The following is a 19,602-nucleotide window of genomic DNA, read 5'->3' on the forward strand; positions in this document are numbered from 1 at the left end:
TACAAAAAAAAAAGTCTTAAGTAATATTTCCCTTACTTACCCCTGGTGTTGCCCTGATGCCAGGAAGATTGTAGGCAATGCAGGTGGATCCTATTAATAAATTTATTTTCCTAATGTCCTCAGCCTTTCCTCTTCTCTCCTCCCACCACCCTTCCCATCTCTACAAAACATGTTTCACACTGACTTATAATTAGTTCCATCGAGTTTATTTCTTAAATTATAATTGGGCAAAATGCTTTCCCAGAAATGCTCAGTAAATTGGGGTTGAGTTTTAAGTCATCAGCCTAATTTATTGGACTGCTCTGTAGCATGAAATTGGCAAACTGATGGATATTAAACTTCCAATCTTGTGAGCTTTCCTTTGTGTTCTCTTCAGTCTCTCATTATGCCTAATTATAACAGGCTTCTTACCTTGCTCAGTTTAGTGATTCTGTTTGCCCTTGTTTATAGTAACTGAGTGGCTTGTTAAAAATGCCTCATTGCCTAAATGGCACTTAGAGATACAGAAATGAGTAAGCACAGTTATTAATAAACATATATATTGCACATTGTCACAGCCCATCTGTTCTTTCAACACAGTTTAAATAAATGGACTGCCAATTCTCTGCCTGTGAAAAGCTTTATAGGTGTAAGGATAAATTTAGCTTATCTCCAAATCTGTTTACAGATTATTAGACTGATTTTGTGGCCTTTGACCCATTTTCGTTTGATGACTTTAACCTTAAAAATCTATAAACAATTTTCTTTTGTACTGTTATAAGGATAACATGAAAAATAGTGATAATTTAATAGAATGTGCTTTTCAATCCTGAAAGATAGCATCCAATGTGCATTAAAAGGAATAAATAGGTTATGAGAAAATGGAAGTGAGCTTCATTGTTGACATGTGTGGGAAAATATAACGCTGCAAAAATAAGAGAAACTAAGGGTTTGTGAAAATTCTTTGAAAATATTATTATTTAAGAAATAAAAACAGCCAAAAGCTAAAATGCCTGAAATATCTACTTAATGTGATTTTAGCGTAATATAGCAAATAGTAAACAATATTACTGAGCATCAAAAAAGTACAGTTCTTTTTATACAGTAGACAGCTAAAGAAAAATGATCACGCTAGGATGGCAGGATGGCACTTCCTCTTTAGATTATAGATCAATAAATCAAGATTTAAAAACATCGATTATTATTACAAATCCATTTGGGGGCAAAGAATTTCAACACTAAATAAACCCACGTTTACACTGTTGCTTCCTAAAGGACTTAAAACTTGCTTCTGAAATTCTCTTTTCCCACCTGTACCAAATTCCCAGATTTTCTGTTTGATGGGCAGAAGTAATAAGACGTCATGTATTTTGCTCGAAACTAGAAACTACACCAAGGCAAATCTTCAACGAAACATGTATGTTTAAGAAGGAATGTAAAAAAAAAAACACTGTCAAAAAACCAGACCACTAGAAGTTTTTTCGGGGGTTAAGTACTTTTACTTTTTACAATAGAAGTTTTAATTAATGTCATAACTATTAAAGGTTAAACTATATATAATGTGACACTGGGCAAGCAAACCTAGCTGGAGACCGCAGGTAGCCTACCTGGGGAGAATGAATGCTCTACCCCTTAGATCCAAGAAGCCTCCCTTTGCTTTTAATTTTACTTTTACTTTTATTTTAATTTGATTTGGTTTTAAATTTAGCCCTTTGCTTTGCAACAGCTTTATGGAGATATAATTCAAATACCATACAACTCTCCCATTTAAAATGTATAATCCAATGGGGTTTTTAGCATCTTCACGCTTCAGTGCAACCACCACCACAATTTTTGAACTCCCTTCATTTTTATTTCCACATCTGCCTTTAGGGGGCGGAAAGAGACAACGCACCAGCCTCCGAGCCGCCTAGTTGCCTCACCCGCGCACGCATGCGCGACTCACCTGGGCAAGGTGGCAGGGGGCGGGGCCAGCGCGCGCGCAGGCGCGGCGCGCGGCCGGCGGACATTGTGACGTCAGGCTGCGCCGCGGGGTTGGGAGGCGGCGGCAGCGCCGAGACGCTTCCCGAGCGTGACGTGTGGTGCTGCCCCGTCCGCGACCCGCCCGCCCGCCCGCCGGCTTCGCCGCCGCTCCCTCGCTCCCTTAGCGCGCCGAACGCGGGCCAGTGGCCGGAGCGGAGGCCCGGGGCGACGCGGCGCGCAGAGGGCGGCCGGCCGGCGGGCGGGCAGCGGGAGCGCGCGGCGGGCGGGCGCCGGTCTCTATATGGCGGCGGCTCTGTCGGGCCTGGCTGTCCGGCTCTCGCGCTCGGCCGCCGCCCGTTCCTATGGGGTTTTCTGCAAGGGGCTGACCCGCACGCTGCTCATCTTCTTCGACCTGGCCTGGCGGCTGCGCATCAACTTCCCCTACCTCTACATCGTGGCTTCCATGATGCTCAACGTCCGCCTGCAGGTGGGTGACCGGGCCGCTTTGTTGGGCCGACCCGGCCCCCTCTCCTCCGCGACCCTCCCCGAAAGTGGTCGTCGGCGCGCCCCGCCCTTCCCCGCCGAGGATGATGAAGATGGTACCAATAGCTTCCGCAGGTTGGATGCTTAGTGTGTGCCGAGCACTGTGCATTTCTTCATGCAGTCCCACCCACAGCCCGTGGGGTTTTTGTGATCCGCGTCCTGCAAACGGGGTTTAAGTTTCGTGCCTTGAGGGTTAAGTCCGTGGATCCGAGGAGAGGATGGATGGGACGGCCCGGAGAGGCCCCAAAGGGGAAATCTTGCCGCGAAAATTACGCAATTGAAGGTTGGAGTGGTGGGTTTATAGGCGAATTTTCTAGTTGTCAAACTTTGTGACGCCTTTTTACATTATCCTTGAAACTTGGAATAGATTGAAAGTTATTTGTGTTCTTATGATGGTTATTGACCCCGGCCACGGGTGGGAGCTGGGTGATGGGGAAGGTCAGGTGGAAGAGGTAAAGGGACCTGATAAAAGAAGAGGTCAGGCGTCAGAAGCCCAAAACAATTCATATAGAAATAATGCCCCTCCACCCTCCCAAGCACCCTGGAAACCATCTTTATTATAAATGGTTTGTATTTCTACATCCCTTGCATCACAGATGCCTGTTTCTAGTGGGAGGAAATGTTCTCGGCTTGAGAATCATTGCTTTCTAAGTGGTGTCAGAGGTGACCAAATACCCAGTTCCTTTTATTCTGTTTACACATGTTGGAGTGCCTCCCGTGCCCCACACAGGAGCTCTATGCTGGAGAAGGGCCAGTTCCTGTCTTCAAGGAGCCTGCTCTCTAAAGCACTAGTTTTGCTTCCTTTGTATGCAAAATAAGGAAACTTGAGAGTAGCAGTGGGCAATAGTGAGAGGGACTGGTGTCTTCCCTTTTTTACCTCCCCAGGTTTGGTTGCATCACAGTGTACTTGTCACTGTGCGTGGACCTTTAGGTTTTTGGTCTGGTGATGGCAGGCCATGTAAAACCAGTTGCTGAGCAAAATGTGTTTAAATGACTTGAGCTTTTGAGACTTTTGGGAGTGAAATGCTCGAGGAATAAGGAGAGGGGCAGGTGGAGGGTAACCTGGTGATGCAAGGTTACAGACAAGGTAATCATCACTTGCCCTGGAATGGCTTCTTTAACTGGATGAAGATTTTAGGCCTGATCTTGGGCTTGACCAAATGCAATAAGCAACCCCTTTCCAAGTTGAGGGAGACTCTGAAGGGGGTTCTCTGTGGTCTCAATTAAAATGTTTCATTTACATTGGTTACTTTAAAGCTTCTGCAGGTTTTTGTTCATTTGTAGAAAATCACTAATTTACCTGACTTGAGGCTTAATTATTCTGGCCTTTGAAAAGGGAAGTGCAACAGGAAATAGATCTGAGCAAGGGAGACAGCCCCAGCTCCTTGCCTTCTGTTTTTCTTAGACCGCTGTACCCATCCTCTTCATTGCAGGGTTGTTGGAATCTGTTTTGCAAGTAATAAGAAAGTAAGGACTCCATCTCTCATATTTACCTAGGACCCTCCAACCTCTTGTTTGTAGGGCAGTGAGGAGTTTAAGAAGGTTAATACTTCATTAGCATAAAAGATGATTAAATGAGAAAATAGATGCAAACAGTGTTTATAAACTGACGAGGGCTATGATTTTAAAATACTGTTTGCAAGCAAGCCTTAATTCTCTAGAGTTATTAGCGTCCTACTTAATTAAATAACAATTGAAAATACAAATGGACAGCACAATAATACCTAATTGTAAAGTAATCATGTTAAAACACTGAATGAAGCTGCATCTGAGCTATAGGTTTTTTTTTTTACTATTATTATTATTTTTATTTTTTTCTCTGTATTAACATTCTGTATCTTTTTCTGTTGTGTTGCTAGTTCTTCTAAACCGATGCAAATGTACTAAGAAACGATGATCATGCATCTATGTGATGATGTTAAGAATTACTGATTGCATATGTAGAATGATATGGTTTCTAAATGTTGGGTTAATTTCTTTTTTTCCGTTAATTAATTAAAAAAAAAAAAAAAACTGGCCCCACAGGGAATCCACTATAATTTTGAGACATGTTGCAGAGTCACATGTATTCATAAATTTAAATTCCCTAGAATGATTATGAGGACATAGTCATCATTAGATTTGAAAATAAATCCTTCACTGCTTTCAAAAAAAAAAAAAAAGAAAATACAAGGCACAAGAATTGATTATGGTGATGAATGCGCAATTATATGATGATACGGTGAACAATTGATTATATACTTTGGATAATTATATGGTATGTGAATATATCTCAGTAAAATTGCATTAAAAAAATACAAGGTAGTAAAAAAAAGTTGAAGTCCATACCAAATACTAAATTTAGTAGAACCAAGATCAAAAATGGTACTGAGATTGGCAGTGCTTCAAAAAATTAAATATGTACATCAGTGAATAGCTTTGCTCTTAGGAAGTGTGCATGAAAGTATTAAATGTTCAAGGAATATAAAGTCTGTAGTTTATTCTCAAATATTTAGAAGGTAGATAAGTAAAATGTTTTGGCATTTGGGGCAAAATGTGAAAAGTTGATGAGTCTGTGTATCTAGGTAGGGGTGTATGTTGGAGTTCTCTATGGGTTTTGTGTTACTTTTGCAACTGTCCTATAGGTTTGCAATTATTTCAAAATAAAAAGTTAAAAAAGAAGAGTTATGCATTGAATTACCACATGGCCCAGCAATTCCATTCCTACTGTATACCTGAAAAGAATTAAAAGCACAGACTCAGACTGATACTTGTACACAAATGTTCACAGCAGTATTATTTACAGTAGTCAAAAGGTGGAAACAGCCCAAGTGCCCATCCACAAATGAATGAATCAACAAAACATAGTGTGTACAGATAGTTAAATATTGCCCAGCCACAAAAAGGCATACAGTTATGCTGCAGGATGATTAAACCCTGAAAACGCTGTGCTCGGTGACAGCCAGACATAAGGACAAACGCTGTATGATTCCACTTATATGAAATAGCTGAAATAGGCGCATTCATAGAGAAAGTAGATTAGATGGTACAAAGCTTTTGTTTGTGGGTGGTGAAGAGTTTTAGAAGTAAGTAATAGTGGTGGTTGCACAGCATTGTGAATGTAATTAGCTGAATTGAACACTTAAAAATGGTTAAAATGACATTTCATTTTATGTTTTGCTACCACAATATTTATTTTTTTAATCATTTTTTAGACTTCATTATAATTTAACAAGTTATGCCTACCAGCTATTTAATTATGTGGCCTGTGGAAAGATCAGGTATCTTAACCCCAGGTCACCTGGATTCCTGTAACTATTAAAAGAGGAGGCCTGAAAAAGAACAGTCAAGGAAAGAAGAGAAGAAGCTTGATGATAGTTGTCAAACCAAACAACCTCCTTCCCTTACCTGTGCTACACGGTTCTAACCAGAACCTTCCATCCATCAGAGTTCTAACTGCGCGCTCTTTGTCTCCTGTCTGAATGATTTTCCAGATCCACAGCTGCACAGTTCCACCGTTCTCCTGGAGCTTGAAAATCTATATTATTTATTCATTCATTCCAAGCAAGTAAAAGGACTTCCAGGGTGCAGGGACTGGTAGGGGCACTGCCGTTTTAAAGAGGGGAGTCAGTCAGCCTTATTGAGAAGGTGAGGGCTTTGGCCATGGCCACATCTGGGTTAGGAGAGGGCTTCATTTCAGGCAGAGCACTGTGAGCCCCTGTGGCTGGTGTTGGCCTGATGAGTTCCAGGAACCCAGAGGACTGTGCACCTGGAGTAGGTCAGAGAGAAGCAGGATGGTAGGAGACTTGGGTGGAGAGGGTTCAGAGCAGTTCATGGGGTGGCTTGAAGGCATTGAAAGGACTTTGATTTTGACTCTGATTTTTTATTTTATGTCTGAACAATTTCGAAAAGTGATAAAGATCACATGACCCTGTTCCCAGGATTGATTGCCTCTTGAAGTGAGTTTTTCCTTGTTGCTTGATTCACATCAGTCTCTTAGAAGCTAACTGGGGTAAAGTATAGGCTATTCAGAAAACTTGGTAAAAACTTATAAACACTGTAAGAGCTTAATAGGCTACGTTGCTAGTTTTTCAGTCATAAGTGTGAGTAACCTAGGAGTTTTCCTGGGCTTTTGAGTTGTTGAAAACTGTATATTTGGGGATGATCAACATCAAACATTTAAGAAATATGAAATTACTATGGAAATGTTCCTGTCTTACAAGTGAATGCTTTAATGATGTTTTTCCATCAACTTTTGCTTCGAAATTTTTAAGCCTACAGAAAAGTTGAAGGTATAGTACAGTAAACACCTGTATCCTTGGTTTAAGTTTTAAGAAGACCTACAGTTAATCATGTAATGGTTTTATGCCTTAGCTCAAGTGTGTGAGCTAGGTCCTGTACTAATGGTAAAAGAAAGCCACAATATATAAAGTGAAGAAAAACAAGTTTAAAAAACATTTATTTAGTATTATCCTGTTTAAAATTTTTCTCAAAAATATGCTTGTCAGTATCTGGGGGAAAAATAGTCTAGGTCAAGGAGGCAGCCCTAACTTAGAAGAGAGCCTGGGCTTTGCTTCTCTGTTGATCTGGGGAGAGGGACCAGTGTTTTTTCCCCTAATTCTTTACCTCTTGGTCTTTGTGTAAGATCCAATAAAAATGAATCACTGCCCCCTGGACTCCAGTGCATCCTGCGCCCTTCCCTACAAAGGCACATGCTCGCACTGAAGGGAAGAGGCTGGAGCCTTTGGGGAGCAGAGAGGACTTTTTCTTTAGCCTAGCACATTGCAGTTTCACCACAGTCAGAAAACCTGTTCTTTCATGTTTATTTTTAAATTGAATTTGCAAACTACCATTGGTAGCTATCTTCAAACATCAGAGTTCAGAAGAGGTATGCTGTGACTCTGCAATAAAATCTTTTCCAGAGTCTACCTCTGCCAAGCAAGTGATACTTTGACACCAGGCCCAGCTCTCTGGTGTGCATCCTGAGACCATGCCCTGGGACGGCTCCAGTGACAGTGTGAAACAGGCTGATGTAAACTTTGTTGGCTGCTTTTTCTTTTGTTCATCTCTTTTTCTGTCAGTACTTTATTTTGGAGTCTCTACACACTTGTAGTGATTCTGCATTTTCCTGGTAGTGCAGTACCTAGTGTTCATTGTTCCTATCATTTAGAAGTACAGCTTAACAAAATTGGTTCTTTTTTTCAGTCAGAGTATAAACCAAAGTCCTTTTAATTTATACATTTAGCAAGACTTATCCTTACAAGTAAAAGTAATCAATGGTGGAATGTTATGAATTCTATGCTTAGATTTTTTAATTTAGAATTTTTGTGTGTAGGATTCTTAAATGAAACTGGCTGACAAAAGATTATTACTAGAAAAATGATTATGCCCTTTGATCTTTTGGCAATGTTAAATTGCCATAAGAGTTTCCAAGTACATATTCTTAATTTTTGTTTTTAAATGGTCTTGCTGACCGTACTGGTTTGAAGCTGTTATGTACCCCCAGAAAAGCCATGTCCTTTAATCCTGATTCAACATTGTAGGGTGGAACCTTTTGATTGGATTACTTCCATGTAAATTAACCTGCCCAGTTGTGGGTGTGACCTTTTAATTAGATTACCTCCACCCATAATTGGGTATGACGTTTTGATTAGATGGAGAGACTATGTCCATTCAGGGTGTCTTGCTTAGTTTAACCGGAGTTCTTTAAAAGGAGAGACATTTTAGAGAAAATACAGTTGCTGGAGAGCCGACAGAGTTGCAGACATTTGGAAATGCTTAGCGTGTGGACAAAGCAGACGCCTAGACACGGATGTTTGGAGATGCAGAGCACAGCAGACACTGCCTTGTGCCTTCCAATGAGATGCTAAGCAAGTCAAAACCCAGGGGAGTTTTGTGTCCTGGAGGGGCTAAGTGAAGGCCCATAGACAGAGAGGAAACCACTGGCATCAGAAGCTGAAAGCAACAAACTGGGGACAAGTACCAGCAGACACCATCCATATGCCTTCCCATGTGACAGATGTCAGCCTTTCTTGAGTCAAGGTATCTTTCTCTGGATGCCTTAGTTAGGTCGTTTTTATGGCCTTAGAACTATAAACTTGTAACTTAATAAGCTTACAAAAGCCAACCCATTGCTGGCAGATTGCATTCTAGCAGCATTAGCGAACCAAAACAGTGACCAGCTGGTGGTCTGCACATCACACCTAAGTAGCAGTGTACAAGAGAGACAGCAGGAGAGGCCAGTGGGGCTGGAGTGGAGGGAGAAGGGGGATGCAGGAGGAGGTAGAAAAGTATGGGGGAGGCAGAAGCGTAATTGTATATACCTATGTAAGGACTTTGGTTTATACTCTGAATGAAATGGGAAACGATTTTGAGCTGAGGTGTGACATAATCTGCATTACTTTTTAAAAGGATCATCTAAAAATTTTATTATGTAAATGTTCAAATATATACAAACATGAAATAGTATAATGAACCCCATATATTTATTACCCCTTTTCAATAAGAAACAACTCTGCTAATCTTTTCTCTTTTCTCCCCAACCCCTCACTATCTCTATTTCCCATCCCCTACCATATTTTTATTAAATTTTGGCAAAATGGATCACTTCCTAAATTTATTTTTTATTTTTTTACTATTCATTTTGAAATAATTTTAGACTTACAGAGAAGCTGCAAAAATAAGAGTTGTCGTAGATCCTTCACCCAGCTCCCTCTAATGTTAACATCTTACCAACCCATGGTGCAGTTATCAAAGCTGATAACTTTGGGACAATGGTCCCCTGTTTGGGTTTGGGACAATACAGTTTGGATTTCAACCATTTTTCCCCCCTGATGTCCTTTTTCTGTTCCAAGATCCTTGTATTTAGTTTGTGATGTCTTCTAAAGTCTCCTTATTCTAGTTTTGTCTTTTGACCTTGATACTTTTAAAGTATCTGGTTAGTTCTTTTGTACAGGGTATCTGGTTTGAGTTTGTCTGATGTTTTCTAGTGATTCAATTGAGATATTAGGCATATTTGGCAAGAATACCACAAAATTGGTGTTGTGCCCTCAGTGCATCACGCTGGGAGTCCGTGATGATGTTGTATCTTCTTACCAATGATGTTAGCTTTGATCGTTTGGCCAAGGCAGTGTCTGCCAGTGTTGGGGGTTGAAATGTGCCCCTCCCTGCAATGCATGTTGAAGTCCTAACTTCTGTTATATGCAGATAGGTCTTTGAAGATGTGATTATAAGCAAAGGAGAGAAGGTGCAGACAGACAGGAGGGAAGGACACAATGTGATGGCTGAGCCAGAGAGGGGGTAGAGTCCTGCAGCTACAGGCCAAGAAGCTGTACAGGCCAAGCCCAGTGATGTCCGACACCTCCAGCAGCTGGAAGAGGCAGGAAGGTGCCCCCCCTCACCCACCGTGTCTCCCAAGGAACATAGCCTGCCCCCCTGGACTTCGGCTCTTGGCCCCCAGAAATGTGAGGCGCATTTTTGCTGTTTTAAGCTGCCCAGGTTGTGGTGCTTTGTCACTGTCAAGGCAACCCTAGGAGACCTAGCCAGGTTTCTCCACTGTCGTTCACTATTTTTCCCTTTCTAATTAATAAATATTTGGGAGGAGATACTTTGAGACTATACAAATATCCTGTTCTTCCTGAAATGTTTGTCCTGTAGTGTTAGCATTCATCATCGAATATTGTCTAGTCCTATGATGTTCTGATGGTGATTTTTTATTTCTTCCATCCTTTCTGCTGTTTATTAATTAGATTATTTTGTAAGATTTTATTTACCCAGTCATTTCTTTATTTGGCCATTTATATCAATATGGACTCATGGATAATTATTTTTTTGTTGTTATTATCCAACACTATTATTTTTAATTTTGTTGCTCAAATTGTTTCAGCTTTGGCCAGTGAGAGCTCTTTCATATTGATTTCTGTGTCTTTTCAGCCTTCTGTCATCAAAAGGATCATTTTTTTAAAAACAGCTTTATTGAAATGTAATTCACATGCTGTACAATTCACATATTTAAGGTGTACAGTTCAGTGGCTTTTAGTGTATTACAGATATGTGCATCCATCACCCAGATCAATTTTAGAACATTTTTACTACCCCAAAAAGAAGCCCCACATCCTTTTTTTTTTTTCCAGATTGCAGGAAAATTTTATTGTTGTGGAAACAAGGTCAAGATAGAATTTTACACAAGTGTGTTATATAGGTTATATCATGTCACAGAATATTAACATCAAGATGTTAACCAGAAAAAAAAAAACCGTTAACCAGATGGTCTGGGGAGGAGCTGATTAAATTATCACTGTTATGTTGATCTTTTTGCTGGTCTAAATTTTGTTATTTTTATAATTACCATATATTGATTGATTGGGTTTTTTTGAAACTTCATTTTGGAAGCAAAAAGGCTCTTAAAAATATTTGCTGATTTATTGTGTTTAAATATAATAGTTAGAAAACAGCAGCATTCCTGCGTTATCGCCACAGCTGGCACAAGGCATTTATCTACAACTTTGCAAGGGGAGGACCCTGAATCAGTCAAAATTCTCTTGTGACCCAATGGAAACCAAAGCTTGAGAAGATCATCCTAAGAATGGGACAGATATCAATGAATTATATAGGGGACTTGATTTAGGAGCTGGCATTAGTTTTCCTTGTTGGGAAGACAAGGCCTGAAAATCCTATCTGTAAGATAAATATTGCTGTGAAGCAATCACTCCTGGATTTAGAACCTGAAACAGTAACAGTTCTGACCACTTGCTATTCTGCAGGTTGGCTGGGTTCAGCTGGGCGGTTTCTCACCTCGTGGTCTCTTGTTGGGGTCACTCCTATGGATGCATCCAGCTGGTGCCCGTGCTGGGCTTTGGTCCAAGGGGTCTCTCAGACATTTGAGGACTTGCTGGTTGTGGGCTGGGGCGCTGTAGTTCTTCTCTGTGTGGCCTCTCTCTCATGACAAGATAGCTGTAATTCTCTAGAGCATGGCACTCTAGCCTTCTCTGGCTGGGTACTCGCATCCCACACTCCACAGGCCCGGTCTCCATCTCATCGCTCCATAGCCTCTCTCTCCGTTTTCCAGCCTGGCCTCTCCCCCTCCCCGCCCCACACCCTTTGGCTATTACCTCCCTAATCCCTCTGTCTGCCCCCAGCTCCAGGCAATTACTAATCTACTTTTTGTATATATAGATTTGCTTATTCTGAATATTTCATATAAGTGGAATCATGTAATAGTTCACCTTTTGTGCCTGGTTTCTTTCACTCAGCATAATGTTTCAAGGTTCATCCATGTGTAGCACGGATGAGAACTTTATTCTTTATATTCATTGTATGGGTAGACCACACATTGTTTATCCATTCATCATTCAATGGGCAGTTTGAATTTGGGGGCTATGAGGAATAATGCTGCTATAAATATTCATGTACTGGTTTCTGTGTGGACATGTATGTTTTCATTTCTCTGGAAAATCTAGAAGTAGAAGTGTTGGATTGGATTGTGACTCTTATGTCTAAACATTTCAGAAAGATCACTTTTAGTACATTATGGGAGTTTAGGGAGGAAACGTGTGGGACTCATGGTGGCAGGGTTGTGGCAGTTGGAGTTGGTTGCCCTGTGGATTTGTTTTGGTGGGAGAGCTGATACACTTTCCTTCCTTCCAGGGAGAGGTAGTGTGTATGCACAAGATCCATTTGATTTCTTTTTCTTGGAATCTTCCATGTTCTTTGTCCATTTTTCCATTAGGTGGTTGGCCTTTTTCTTGATTTCTTGGAGCGTTGTATCTGTTAGCTCTTTATGATAAAAGTTGGAAATTTTTTTTCTAGTTTGTAACTGGATTTTGACTTGCTTCTGGTGTTTTTTGCCATACTGAAGTTTATTTTTATGTAGTCAAATTCAATAATCTTTTATGACTTTTAGATTTTTTTGTCATAGGCGTTCTCAACTCTGAGATTAGAAAAAAATTCACCCATATTCTACTCTGATACTCTTATTACTTTATTTTTTTTACTTTAAATCTGATGTATTTGGATCTGATCCTGGTATATGGTGGATAGTATTTATCCAAATTAATCTTTTTCCAGTGGTACCGCAGTGAATATCCTCGTACATAGGACAGCACTGTCCTTGTGTGCACGTTTAGTCGTTCTGGTCTGCTTTGTGCACTACCTTAATCCCAGCACCTAGAACTGTGGCTTGCTCGTGGGACGGGCTAACAGACCTTTGCTGATTGAAGCATAGTAAAAAATCTTAGGAGTATAATCCAGAGGTCTTATGCATTAATAATTTTCAAACTTATTGCCAAGTTGCACTCTGATGAGTTGTTGGGCTGTGCACTCCCGCCAGCCCGGCAGCGGGGGTCCTTTTGTGCCCTCTCTTTGCCCCTCGGCCTGCTGCAGCTGAGCCTCTGCCTCTGTCGCGCCACTGAAATGCCCATGTCCAGGACAAGGCCACTTCCAAGTTGCTGCATCCAGTGGTCACTTCTCTGTCCTCCGCCTTACTGAACCTTTCAGCCATGTTTATCATCCATTCCCTCGAATATTCTTGATGATTATGGTACTGCTGATAACAGTAATGACTGCTGTCTGTTGGATGCCCACAGCCCACCAGTGAAAGAGGATGCTAGGCCCTTTTCCCACCCCCAACCTCACAAAATCCCTTAGCCTAAGTGGGCTCCCCCGTGGCTGGCCCTCAGTGGAGCCTCTGTCCCCTCCTCACCCTGGTGCCCTCCAGCCACCAGCCGCTTTGGGAAAGAGAGAGGGTGGTGGCTAGAGGGGCGCATGGCTGGTTTGGTCAGGGCAGTGGGACTTAGACATGCGAGTGATTATTAAAGTGTTAGTGGTGCTCTCTGGGCCATGATTTGGCTCTGTTTAGGACCCATTGCATTATTCCGCTTTCCTGTGCTCTGAGCTGGGTAGGAATTTGTGGTGGCTCCTCCTGGGTGAGCACTGCAGGCCTGGAGCCTGTGTGCCCCCTACCCTTGGCCGGCCCTGTTGGATCCAGGGCCCTTTGGGGAGTACCTGAGCTTGACCATAGGAGCCAGGGTTGGGGTGCTTTCAGTCTGCCAGAGTTCAGGGCCTCTGGACTGGTGACTCCCCAAGGACATTAACAGCTCCTGTCAGGGAAGGTAAGGACACCAGGGACTGAGGAGCCTGCTGGTTGGGGCAGGCCTGCTGCCCACCTGGTGACTGCCGCTCCCGGGGCAGGGGTGTCAGGGACACCCGGCCCGTGGCTGCACTGAAGGCCCTGGAGAGACCCAGACTCGGGTTTCTCAGTGAAGCAACTCCTCTCACCTCCATTTTGGGGAGCCTCTTTTCCTTGTTGTTTGTGAATTTTTACTGTGGTAACATATGTACAACACAATTTCCCATTCGTGTGTACAGTTCATTGGCATTAATCACAGTCACAGTTCTGGGCTCCCTTCACCCCCATCCATGACCAGACCTCTTCCTCCCCCACACAGAAGCTCGGTCCCCATGAAGCAGTCCCTCCCCATGAAGCAGTCGCTCCCCATTCCCCCGCCTCTTACCACTCCGGTAACCTGTAATCTCTTTTCTGCCTCTGAATTTGTATATGTAAGTGAGATCATAAAATACATATCCTTTTGTGTCTGAACTATTTCACTGATTGCGTTTTCAAGGTTCTTCCATGTTGTAGCCTAGGCCAGAATTCCATTCCTTTTTATGGGCGGATAGTGCTCCATTGTGTGGGTGGACTTCTAACAAACATATATATATGTATATTTTTTAGTTTTTTTAAAATACAGTTTTATTGAGCTATATTGACACTCCATCCTTAGTGTACAATCAGTGGCTCACAATATCATCGTATAGTTGTGCATTCATCGCCATGTTCAATTTTAGAACATTTTCATTACTCCAGAAAAATAAATAAATATTAAAAAGACAACCCAAAACATCCGGTACCCCTTATACCACCTATTATTGACCCTTAGTATTGGTGGTACATCTATTACTGTTATTAAAGAATATTAAAATATTACTGTTAACTGCAGTCCACAGTTTGCAATAGATACATTTTTCCCCATATGTCACTACTGTTAACTCCTTATAATAGCCCCATACATTTGTTTGCTTTACTAAAAGTTTTCTACAACTTACAGAGTTGTAAAACAGTTCAAAGGCAGTAATAGATACAGGCTTCTGTAAAATTAGATAACCCAGAAGGACTGGGTAGACAACGTCTGTCTTGTAGTCTTTTGTCCATTTCAAAGTCTTTCATGGTTTTTTTCTGACAGTTAATACTCCATTCAAATCATAATAATGCCAAAGAAAAATTATTCTTGATCACCAAAAAAAAAAAGTGGTCTTGTAAGGCTTGTAGATCTAATGATTAATCACAGTCAGCGTCTACCACAAGATTCATTGTTATACATTCCCATGTTTTAACCTCCAGCTTTCCTTCTGCTGGTGTACATGACTCTACACTGCACTTTTCCACCACACTCACACACCGTTCACCACTGTTAGTTATGCTCAGTTACATGTATCTTCTAGTCCCTTCTCTCAGTTCTTTTGACTATACACTGAGAAGTGGAACTGCAAGATCACATGGGAATTCTGTGTTTAACTTTGTAAGGAACCACCAAACAGTTGTCCCTAGCAGCTATACTAGTTTACATTTCCACCAGTGTACAAGGGTTCCTATTTCTTCCTATTTTAGATAACATTTCTTATTTTCTGTTTTGTTTTTTTTTTTAATAATAATAATCGTTGTAGTAGGTGTCAAGTGGTATTTCATCATGGTTTTGGTTTGCATTTCCCAAATGGTTAATAATGTTGAGTATCTTTTCATGTGCTTAATTAGCCATTTGTATGTCTTTTTTGGAGAGTGAGCCAAACGCCCTTCAGCTTTTATTGTCTTGAAGGGAACAGGAAGCTCAGAAATTGACTCCCAGGAAAGTGTTTCTTTTTCTTGAATTGTATTCTCTTGAACTTCAAAATACATCCCCTCCCTTATTCTGTAACCTCAGTTTTGGTGGATAAGTTTGCCATAACTTATACTGCTTGTTATTTTGTAGTTTTAATTGGGATGAAGGGGGGTGAGAAGGATAGCTGGGGCCAAAAAGAGTTCATTACATAATTATGCATACTTTATTGGTACAATATATAGAGACAGAATAAACTTTGAAAACATCTTTCACAGGAGGTGGAATGTTTAGAAGTCATTTGAAAGTTATTTCTGCTTTTCAAAATATAATATATGTAACATCGACTAATATCTCTAACTATTAGTCTAATACCTCAAACTCTTAAGAGTTGGCTAGTTGGAGGCTCAGAGCCAAAATGTCTTCAGTGACCTGAATGAATGAAGTCCTGGCTCCTCGAAAGCATGGTCAAGGCCTCACCATCTGGCCCCGTGTAGCTCCATAGCCCGGCCCTCCCCCTCCTCACCTCCTTCAGCCTCGTAAGTTTTGCTTGCTTTGTTTTCCTCCTAGTCTGTTCTTTTCACACTGTCCTACTTTCATATAGCTTAGAGAGTCACCTGGTTGTGTAAGACTAATTAAAAGAAAGCCATTTCTAACCCCCATGCCTCTGCCCTCATCTCCAATCACTTTCAGTTCTAGCTGATTGTTTTAGTATTTGTTTCTATATCTTTGAATTGCATGCTTATGATACTTGATTTTTCATTTGTAAAAGCCTTGTCTTTTGTCTTCCCACTGTGGAAAAGGAGACACTCACTCTCTTTCGCCCAGCTTCTGTCTTATATACCCACATTCCATCCCGCCTTCTTCCCAGCATAGTTACTGCATTTTAGTTAGATTGCTGTTCCCTAGGCTAGACTCCTAGTAAGGAAATTACTGAATATAATGTGTTTATTTACATTTATTAATGGTCTGGAATTATGGTGTTGTTTTTTTTTGTCCAAATTAGCATGCATCAAGGACTTTATTTTGATGCATCAGTTAATGAGGGAATTAGTAAGATATTAGAACCAGCTTAATGGAGAATTCAGACAAAATACACAGGTATTCAGGAATGCTAAAATGAATTTGCAGGTAAGATGCAAAACTGGGCAGTACCTACAGAGTAAACATCACATTCCACTGGACAAAATTGATTTCCATGTCTAGGACACAAATTGTTTGCTTTACTAAAAGTTTTCTACAACTTACAGAGTTGTAAAACAGTTCAAAGGCAGTAATAGATACAGGCTTCTGTAAAATTAGATAACCCAGAAGGACTGGGTAGACAACGTCTGTCTTGTAGTCTTTTGTCCATTTCAAAGTCTTTCATGGTTTTTTTCTGACAGTTAATACTCCATTCAAATCATAATAATGCCAAAGAAAAATTATTCTTGATCACCAAAAAAAAAAAGTGGTCTTGTAAGGCTTGTAGATGCAACAGGAGGCCTTCTGGGGGGTGACCTTGCTTACACCTGAAGGTCTTGTAAGGCAGGACCCTTCCAGGCTGGTTTTCCTGGAGGGCTTTGTAGACATTAGATCCATAAGTAAAGTCAACCTTGATTTCTTAGAAGTGGCAGGTCATCCCTGAATCAATGAGAATCATTCTCAAATATGACATTTCAGGTGGCATAATTGATTAATCTGATTATAGCTGGTTATAGGGAGGGCAGATTTTTACTAAACCTGTGCAAATAGCCATGGTGCCATGAAAAGTATGGAGCCTCAGAATTTATTTACAATTTCCTTATATTTAAGAAACGCTCCATGAAAGAAGTACTGTTCTTTTTTTGTGCTCTCCAGTGGGTAAGTTGTCATCCTCTTTCCCATTAAAATGTAGGAATTGTTGGTACCAGAGGCTTACAGAGATCTTAGTGTTTGTTGGGGAAAAGCTGGTGAGTGTGGACTCTCGTCAGAATGTCTGTCTTCATTATACAATTTAAATCTGATTATCTTTTCCAGGTTCATATTGAGATCCATTGAATGCCTTTCTCTGGCTGTGACAGAGGTGTATCCTCAGGCTCCCTGCATCAAAGGATACAAAATATGAGGGATGGAAGAGGGAACCTCTGCAGCCGCCTGGCCACAGTGAAGTTGGGGGTAGGAAATGACTCAGACATGCTCTTACTTGGGCCTAATCACAGAACGCAAAAGGAGAGCCCTTCAGATATGCCTTTCTGGGTGAATAAAGCTATGGTGTATGGAAATCGGAATTCACAAAACAAATTATCATTGGAAATTAAAAATGAATTGTGTGAGATTGAACTCTTGCTGCTTAATGGCAACAAAATGCTGCCGTATTTGAGAGAATCATTAAGAAAAAATTCAATGTCGTCAACTGCTCAGAGCACAGCTGCAAGTCTGTCCTGCACTCCTGTGAAACAGCGCTTGGCTGAGGTGTGCCCTCCCGCTGGCTGGGCTCTGGCGGGGGCCGCTGGCCATAGAGAACGGTCCCCCTGGCTGTCACAGCTACCCTACCACTCAAAACCGAATCTGCTGCAGTTAGGAATGGGAATTTTTGTGGATGCACCAAGTGTTTTCCTCCAGGGGATGGGCTCTGAGTTGGAGCTGTCTGGCCTGCATGCTATCATTTCTGCGGCACTGTCCGTGTGTCCTGGAGGACTGCTGAATGATGAAACAAAATATGAGGCCTCTTTAAGGCCCAGATTTTCAGAGCAAACAATAGAATACAAGAAAATGTTTTCAAGTGTAAAAAGTGTGTCTGATGATCTGCAGATGACACTGGGATTACTGGCTCCATGAGCTCTCGGATTAGCAAATCTGTTACGCCATAGTCGGGGCTCAGGCAGAACAATAAAAACAATGAGATTAATTTTACAAGTTGTCTTAGAATGATTTCTTTCACACTAAATCTAAATGCAAACAGTGTGGCCATTGAATTCCTGCTTCGGTTTGTAGGACACGACAGACTTAAAGTAAGTGCAATTTAAACCCTTGACAAGCTGTTGGATGAAGGGTATTTTTGAGAGGCAACTCAAGTGTTTACATTGCAGAAAGTTCCTGGTTTCTAGGGATTGAGGTATCTTTTACATGAAGGTTTTTTTTGCAGTAACTCCTCTTGTTGTTTGTTAAAAACTGATAAAGGTCATTTAAGAGTCATCCTTGTGTGTAAGTTTTTAAGGAATTCCAAAATAAAATTTAAAATAAGCATTTGGGGGATTATTGATTGCATACGTCAGTTTATAGTGTGTACTTAATTACTATGCTGTGTATTACTTTAGTGTTTTGGGAAAATGAAAAATAAAATCTGTTCTTTAGCTAATAAAAGTCTTATTTTATGTGCGTCGTCTTGGTTTACCTTGTCTGTTAATGCTGTCATCTTAATACTTAAAAACCTTTTAGCACTAAAGTAGATTGCTGATTTAGGTGACTGGAAGCAGAGCTTGAAAAACAAAGTGTAAAGCTAGGTCAGAACTCAGCTTTCACTGTCCTCACAGAATATAATGAAATAGTGCTTTGAGGTCTTTGGGGTGGTGCCCATATATGTACCAGAGTAGGAAGGAGTCCTTGCAAAACAGACCACCACTCTCCAGTCTAAGACTGCACCATCTTGGTTGGGCAATTAAAACCTTGGTTAAGGGACACTCCTGTTTGGTGTCTCTGATGAATTGTGAAATGAAATGGGGACACATTTTTTTGGTAAGGTTTTAAAAATGGAACTTTTCTGGTCAAGCCCTCCCCCTTTACTTCCCCTTTTTATTTATTTATTTTTAAACTAAGTCTACTGAGTCCATGACTCATCACTGTTTTTTATTTTTTTGTTTTGTAGATTGCAAGTATATAAAGGTATTCAACTAACTACAAAGAAAAAGCACAGAATTTCGTGTTTAGTTGAAATGATAAAACTGAAATATTTTCATGTGGATTTATTAGAACAAGATATATTTTTCTCTAAGAGCAGCTTTGGGAGAAAAGTCACAATCACTTTTTTTACTTTTTTCATTGGTGCACTGAATGAACTTTGTACAGTGTCTGAAGAGGCTCTCTCTGCGGAAAGTTCTGGGGGTAGTTTTGCATGCCGCTCAGCAGCCAGAATTGGCAGCCCAGAAGATTCGGCTAATAAATGTACAGTTTCATGACTTTACAAAATATCATCTTCCATAACCATTTCTATTTTTGAGATATTTAGTACAAAAATGTGATATTCTGCAGAATAAGTTAAGTTTCCATGGTTAGATTATAGAAGGGATCACTCCTTTGAAATATTTCAGGT

At 40.9% G+C, this 19,602-nt stretch overlaps 1 protein-coding gene across 1 annotated transcript; it reads left to right on the forward strand.

The window, feature by feature from the left end:
* The first annotated feature begins 2,195 nt into the window (after nucleotides 1-2,195).
* SMIM10L3 (small integral membrane protein 10 like 3) lies at nucleotides 2,196-18,209 on the forward strand. The gene is made up of 2 exons (XM_077140569.1): nucleotides 2,196-2,428; nucleotides 17,331-18,209. Exons 1-2 carry the CDS (start codon nucleotides 2,243-2,245, stop codon nucleotides 17,349-17,351), a joined length of 207 nt encoding a protein of 68 aa, XP_076996684.1. The 5' UTR covers nucleotides 2,196-2,242; the 3' UTR covers nucleotides 17,352-18,209.
* The last annotated feature ends 1,393 nt before the right edge of the window (nucleotides 18,210-19,602 follow it).

This window comes from Tamandua tetradactyla, chromosome 23 (assembly GCF_023851605.1).
Source record: "Tamandua tetradactyla isolate mTamTet1 chromosome 23, mTamTet1.pri, whole genome shotgun sequence".
Lineage (NCBI taxonomy): Eukaryota > Metazoa > Chordata > Mammalia > Pilosa > Myrmecophagidae > Tamandua > Tamandua tetradactyla.

Bases quoted from the DNA above. Each gene is read 5' to 3' on its own strand.
- SMIM10L3 (XM_077140569.1), top strand. From the start codon at position 2,243: ATGGCGGCGGCTCTGTCGGGCCTGGCTGTCCGGCTCTCGCGCTCGGCC. The intron at 2,429-17,330 runs GTGGGTGACCGG...TATCTTTTCCAG, and splicing joins TGCTCAACGTCCGCCTGCAG to GTTCATATTGAGATCCATTG.